General features: G+C 37.8%; 2 protein-coding genes across 7 annotated transcripts in view; one reads left to right on the top strand and one right to left on the bottom strand.

The window, feature by feature from the left end:
- Window positions 1-473: 473 nt before the first annotated feature.
- Window positions 474-1,764, bottom strand: LOC113681825 (RWD domain-containing protein 2B). The gene has a single exon (XM_027198945.2). It carries the CDS (start codon window positions 1,762-1,764, stop codon window positions 850-852), a length of 915 nt encoding a protein of 304 aa, XP_027054746.2. The 3' UTR covers window positions 474-849.
- Window positions 1,765-1,832: 68 nt separating this feature from the next.
- The window catches only part of LOC113681826 (1-phosphatidylinositol 3-phosphate 5-kinase), a 35,551-nt gene continuing 30,114 nt past the window's right edge, over window positions 1,833-7,269 (top strand). For all 6 annotated transcript variants that reach the window (XM_089193328.1, XM_089193326.1, XM_089193323.1 and 3 more), the window contains exons 1-4: window positions 1,833-2,364; window positions 3,803-3,992; window positions 5,218-5,588; window positions 6,833-6,984. In XM_089193328.1, coding sequence (XP_089049454.1) covers window positions 1,990-2,364; window positions 3,803-3,992; window positions 5,218-5,588; window positions 6,833-6,984 — 1,088 coding nt within the window. In that variant the 5' untranslated portion in view covers window positions 1,833-1,989. The remainder of the gene's footprint in view (window positions 2,365-3,802; window positions 3,993-5,217; window positions 5,589-6,832; window positions 6,985-7,269) is intronic.

Genomic DNA, 7,269 nt, shown 5'->3' with positions numbered 1-7,269 from the left:
GTGAGAAAATTTAGAGCAAAAAAATAAATAGATGTCTAGTCCCCAATTAGAGAATGAACTTCCTTGTCCCCTGTACTTAAAGTTTGTTAATCTCCCCATAAAATGAAAATCTGAAAGTTTTCCTTGCATAGAAAAATGAATGAAATCTTATTTACATTGAAAATGCCAACATTTTTGTTCAAGGTTAGATGTATCCATCTTTGGCCTTTTTTTGTTGGTCTAAAACATTTTCAGATTGTTGGAAGAGCTTGAGATTCAAAAGAAAAATCAACAAAAAGTCAGGAGTGGCAAAGGGGTTATGTTCCATAATAAATATCACTATTTTTCAGACTCCACCCTAATGCCATCCCAGAACAACTGACAAGGAACCCTAGTGGATCCATCTTAACTCCGTCAAGCTTGATTCTTTAACAATCCCTTCTTTTCAGTTAGTTTGACATTTATAAGTCATTTCAGAAAACAATAAATATGTATTTTGGAAGCAATTTTTTCATTCAGCTTAAATATTGGACAAGATCTTTTTTAATTAATAAGGGGTAATGATCAGCTGAGATTTTCAGCAGCTGTGAAAATTGATTCCTCTAAGTAGTGGCAAAGCAGGGTTCTCAGCTGCAATTTGCATGCCTTGTCCCTTCCACAGATAAATCTAACAATTACAGTGACTCCCTCATAAATTTTTTATTCAAAACACAATAAAACACTGCATGGGTGAATGAACTTACTATCACACCAAGACACAGGAAAATATCTATTAACCAATGGGTTATTCATAGCTATCATTGATTTTTCAATACTTCCATAGATTGTCTGAGGTGTAAAATTTTGCTCAATTCTCCACAACACTGATCATTATAAACCATCAGAGGTACTTTTACCTTCAATACCAAACAGAATCTGAAATATATAACCTAGATCATACTGATCTAAGTAATGTCGGAACTGTCCCATGTCCATATGATTTTCTCTAGTACCATGAATTTCAAAAAAAAGTTCATCAAATCCAGTAAATTTCCTTTGTTCATTAACACTCTTGTCAGCTGTTCCCTTTTCCCTATGTCTACAGGTTATTTTTTTCCAGTTAAGGCGACGCAAGCGACTAAAGTATTCTTCAACATTGTACTCGTCTCCTTCCAAACAAACAACTCCTGGTTTCCCTGGCAGGCAAAAACCAGTGAGATTGTAGTCTGAAGCCCATTGAAGGATATCCTTTCGCTTTGTTTTACTGTAAATGTGATGCATGTACAACCACATTCTCAAGAATGATGTGTCCTTTTTACTCTTACACCTGCTCGTGTCTTCATTTTTTTCTGTGAGAGGAAATGATCGTAAATCTTTATTTTTTGCAATGTATAATTCTCCATTGTCTTTGACCCATTGTATGGTTGGCAACGTGCAAAGTTCTCCGCGATCAAGCGTTGATATGTGCACATTCAAGTCATCGTTCAGCTCTTTCTGTATTTCTCGGTTCAGGGTCTGAGATCTGGCAAAAATCTCTGGTTTTTCATGAGGGTATTCTTGAGGAAAATAGCAAGATAATTCGATCAAATACCTTTCTGAATCACAGTCTACAGTTACGGTCAACAAAAAGTTCAGACCATTTGGTGTCTTATTTGTTCTCCTAGAACAAAATTCTTGAATATCTATGAGCACTTGGTCGTCTATTTTAAGTTCGTTCTCTTCAGGATACATAGATCGAAGCATCTCAACCTCTGAAAGTTGTAATTCTAAATTTTCACGTACATCCTCTACCACGTTGGCAGCCATTGCCTCTCATGTATACACTTTACGTCAATTACGTGACATAATTTATACCTTTGGTATGAGAGAACCGCAGGCTCAGAAAGATGTTGTTGTTAGAGAGATAGACGAGAGTGAATTCACTGACAAAATCTCTATCTCGAGTAGTATTTCATTTTTACTGTGTGAAAATGCTGCGGAAAGGAACAGAGAAACGAATGGGTTCGAAGATACCGTGGCGCTGAAATCATTATGGAGGATTCGAATGATGATGTCACCCTTACTTCGTTTCGCCCAATCAGTCCAGAAAATTCCAAAACGGGTTTTTCTTTAGCTCGATTTTTTCAGAGAAAACGTCATGATGCAAGAGTGGAGGGCAAGGTTAATGCAGCAAAGAGCCAACGTCTAGCCAGCCCTCTGACAAGTCCTCGAAACTCTCCTAAACTACAGAAGCGAACGAAAAGTCCAGAGCCGTTGTACCGATCATGGTCATCAGCTTTGCCATTGGTCGGTCACAGGACCAGCGCGCACAGCACGTCTGTACCCGCGCGGCGTGTCTCGCCTGGTTACCGCAACGTGCACGCCGTGCTTGGCCGTTTAAATGCGGCAGCAGGCGAGAGAGGACAGGTAAGGCTCGACCTTTTAGTTAAATCGTGTAATACGTCCACCTGGTAAAATTTCTGCTTAGCCCCATACTATTGTAAAACAAATCTGTTTTCCCAATGGCAATGTATTGTTTTTGTCATTGTTTTCTCTATTCGAGAACTAAATGCATAATGTAGTAAGGAGCTGTGTGGAAATTTTACCTGTCCACCTTTTGATTAATGATCAGCGGTAACAATGAGTTATGGCAAAAGGAGGGGGGTGTTGGGATTTTTGGTTTTGCAGTTTTGGCTATTTTTTAGGTCAGTTTATGTGTAAAAAAACCTTGGTTTTTCGGTTTTGGTGTTCATTGCGGTTTACGGATTTATTGGTTTTCATGAAAAATACTAACGGGTTTTCGGTTTTGATATCCGATATGATTTTTGGTTTTTCCTATTTGGGTTTTGGTTTCTCCTCGATCTGAGCAGCAATTACACACCTCCACTGATCTTGCTTGATGCAAATGTTATTGAGAGGAATGCATGACAAACCAATTGAAATATTGCAGGGATCCCTAGGGGGTTCATGCGTCTTGAATGACACCCAAGACTTTGATCATCTATAGGGTTTCACGCATCTTGAATGACTCCCAAGCCTTTGACCTTGTAGAGCACTTAGGTCAAGGTTGATCAATGTGTGAACCATGTCTTCCAACGTGCCAAACACACTGGTAATGGAAGGAGGTCAATTGTGGATTGTGTTGTATTTACGAAGAGGGGAAAGGCGGCAAGAATTTCAGAGAGAAAAACAGGTTTAGATGCAAAGTAAAAATTGCAATCCTATAGAGGACTCTAGAGGACTTTGGTGCAAATTTCCTTAAATTAACTGGGCTCCATTACCAGCTGCTGAGTCCGCAGACACCACACTTGAGGTCCTCAAGAGAGCAGCTGAAATAAAGCCTATAGTTTAAGTAGGTACTAGAAGATACGAATGCCAAGGCCATGGCATTCACAAATACTGTAATGAAATTAGTACAGTTTACTCTTTATGCTCCAATTGTCACCACTGTATTGGATCAATGAGGGTTTTAACAACTAGGATGTGAAAATGTATAGGTTTTGACAGTTTTGCATGTGGTTTTCAGTTTTAAATGATTTTTTTCCTTTGGTTTTATGGTTTCTGATAGGCCCAAATGTCCCCCTACAGAAGATAACAGGAAGAAGATCTCCATGCCTAGAGCAAAAAGTCTTAGCACATTAGTGAACTTTTCAATAATGCGTTTTGGTGACTTTTTCGCCTAATTTTTCATTCCAATCCCGAAGAATTGACCCTTTTACTCCATAGATGCTAATGTTGATTGTGGGAATTGTCTTATAGATTTCTTACAATTTTGGCCTCAAGAATTTGGTTTCAAATAAACTAATAGTTTCTAACTCTAATGCCTAAAACAACAGTTTAATTACTCGCAATGTCTTTCTTTCAGCTACGACAAGAGTATAAAGAGAGTGATTTCAAGCAATATTGGATGCCAGATGACCACTGTAAAGAATGTTATGAGTGTGGTGAAAAGTTCAACACTTTTCGTCGTCGGCATCATTGTCGTCTTTGTGGCCAGATATTCTGCTACAGGTGTTGTTATCTGGAGATTCCAGGGGTGATCATGGGTTACAATGGTAAAAAGAAGTTTATTGAGTCTTGATTTAATGTTTATTTAATGAAAGAGTGATCTAAGGTAAAGCAAAAGCCAAAATTCTAGTTTTGACTTGGAAAACAGTGAATAAAGACCTATTTTGTGGAAGTACCACAGCTAAATTCAATTTATGGTATTATGTATCAGTGATCATTCAATTTTATATATGATAGCAAACCACAGAGCCAAATACTTCTCTGTTATTTATTAACCCTTTAACTCCCATAGTGACCAAGAAAGAATTTCTCCTTACAATATCAATACAATATCAATCAGATAAGTGATGAGAATAAAGACAAATATCAATTTGGGGATGATTAGTGGATCCAAAACTAAATTCTCTCAACTAACATTGTAAAAACTATATGGTTGACAGTAAGGAGAATTATAAATTTGGTCTGGGAGTTAAAGGAGTAAGAGGAGTGTCTGATCGTAAAATCTGAAGGTCTGAGGGTTTAATACAGTATTGGGACTCATTTGCCTGGCAAATAAATAATACATGTAACTGTCATTATTTGATAATTAAGCTCACATGACGTCATCTTTCCTATATTAATTTTTATTGGTATGAGTTTTAATCATAAATGTAAGACTCAGGTGATAATCAACTTAGTTCCCTCACACACCTCTTGTTACAGGGCAGAAATTGCACCTAATACAGGCACCACTGTGACTAAATTTTTCTCTTTAGCAACCAAATCCTGAAAATTAGTTGCCAAATTGGTGACTAGAATGCTTCATCATAACCTTACCTAGAGATATAGTGAGTTAAAAAGATTTGCAAACTTAAGATAAATCTGCGGCAAACTTCCTTGTTAAGTTTGTTTCCAAAACTCAGCATGGGCATCTCGATAGATGATTAGATGCCATCTTGGATCTAGGTGAACTTGAATGTTGTATATCATCCATTCTAGTGTCCACTTTGTGACATGTAAAAGATCTTTTTCCTAACTTAATTCTGGAGGGTTTATCTAGAATGCTGACAGCAGGAAAAAAGGTTTTGTTTGTCTTTAAAAATAGTGACCAACTATTTTTGAATTGGCTGCCACTTTGAAAATTTAGGAACCAATTTGCTGTTAGAAAAAAAATTAATTTCACACCCTGTTGTAGAGGGTGATGCAGTTGCCAATATTTTAAGTAGCTATGCCTCTGATGATTTTAATTAGCCCTTTAGTCTAGGAATAATATTATGTTGTTCTTTATGCCAGGGTTTTTAAGGGTGTGTATTTACTGTCACAATGTTGTGCATCACTACACCCAGTCATCTGATTTAAATGCGGTGCGGAACCTGGAACAGCTACAGGCTGACGTGGGTGCTATCAGTTCTGATCCAGATCTCAGTGCCAGTAACAGCAGCAACATGAACTTGAATGTTCCTAAGGGCTATCCCTTTGATTTTGATGATGATGAGAACTTCTGTGGTCCACCAACCCTTAGGAAAATCAGCAGCTCAAGTGGGACAGGGATGAGTTCTTACTATGAGAAGCTGGAACCAAAAGATAGGCCATCACCCATGCCAGGAAGGAGACCTTTTGATGCATTTGGAGTATGTGCAGCAGAGGCTGACATGTTGAAGCAGGTTAGTGGTAGCTTGTTGGATGGCGACTTCTCATACAATGTACTTGTAGAATGAAAATTTAAGAACCTGTTTGTGTAGATCTTTGACCATCTACAAAAAAACTTGCAATATTTGCAAAAACCTGTAAATTTTTCAGCTTAGATGGCTGCAGACCTGTAAATTGGACATTGGAATAATACATGGTAACCAATAAATAAATGTTATTTTAAAATTGTGTTTTGGGGGCAGAACATCATGAACAGTTACCTGCACCCTTTGATCTGGTCTCAAGTTTCCATCAATTGACACATGTAGTGGCCTTACAGTCAGTGTGCTGGATGGCAGGTTTAGAGGTCTGGGTACAAGACCTGGTCAGGCCATTGTGTTATATTCGTAGGCAAAATACCTCACCTTCACAGTGTCTCTGTCATGGGCCCAAGGGCAATTAAGGATCGAGTTCATGCCTATTTTCAAAGTCACAACAAGGGCAATTTTAGGAAAACTTTGAAAATAAAAGTGAAACTAATCCATAATTGCCTGAGGGCACTTGCAATTACTTGTTTATCACAAACAGAGCAAAATTTTTAGGGAATTGCATTTGCGCATGATGACCATGAGATAAAGCCCTTTCAATGCCACTGCAAATGTCCAAACAAACTTAACTGACCAACAGATTCAATGAACATTTTATTCTCAAAATACAGTGAACAATGTTACACAACTTCATTTAGTTAACTTGCAATCAAAAAATTGTCGCTGAAAACTGCAAAAAGGCTCATCAGTAATCATGCCCTTTTAATTACCAAAAGTGTCCTTGTGATTAAGAACAAAATTCCCTCTCTCTTAGCCAATAAGCATTCACTAATTTTGCCCCGCATGTGATAAATTATGTAAATGTGAGAAAAATGTTGACAGATTACTTTTGATCATGTAGGCTGCTGCAGTATAATGAAATCTTTTCTAATACCCCAGAAGTATCAGTGGGTACTGGCCAACTGTCAGGGATGCCTGATGATATGCATGGGAGGGGGGGGGGTAACCTCGCAGTGAGCCAGCATTCCATTCAGGAGGGAGAGGTAAAACTCAGAGTTGCATCATGCTTAGGCCTTTTACTAGTTTGCTTACTATCAAGCTACTGGGAGTCTGTGCTTCCATTTGCTTTGGAAGGTTCTGTATATGCAGTTAATTCAGTTAAAACATATTAAGTGAAATGTTTTGTTTTACAATGTACGTTCAATTTTAATTTTTCACCTTTGCCAATCAAGGATTCTTTCCGAGAGTTATGGAATCAAATAATGTCTCCAAGATCTGGGCTGGACCTGCAGAGTCACAGGTTTCGCTTAAGGACTTATCAAAATTGTTTTGTTGGAAGTGAGTTGGTAGATTGGTTCCTTACGCATGAAAAGGCATCCACAAGGTACAGCCCTACAGTAATAAATAACTCTAAACTTTATACTTTCAGATTACTTAAACCCTTTAATACCAAGATCTGATTTTAATTCTCCCATTTAGCTGTTACACATTTCCTTACAAATTAGGTACAAGAATTTGGTTTTTAGATCAAGATGGCAACTCCTACCTGATAGGTTTGAGTCTTCTCATAACCTGTTTGCTAGATAATGTATGGGTATTGTGAGGAGAATTTACATGCTAATCACTTCTGGGAGTGAAAGGGTTAAGTTTGTTAACATTGAGATCTTTA

This window comes from Pocillopora damicornis, chromosome 14 (assembly GCF_964200805.1).
Source record: "Pocillopora damicornis chromosome 14, jaPocDami1.2, whole genome shotgun sequence".
Lineage (NCBI taxonomy): Eukaryota > Metazoa > Cnidaria > Anthozoa > Scleractinia > Pocilloporidae > Pocillopora > Pocillopora damicornis.
Note: the sequence above shows the minus strand (reverse complement) of the source record. Positions and strands in the feature narration are given on the sequence as shown.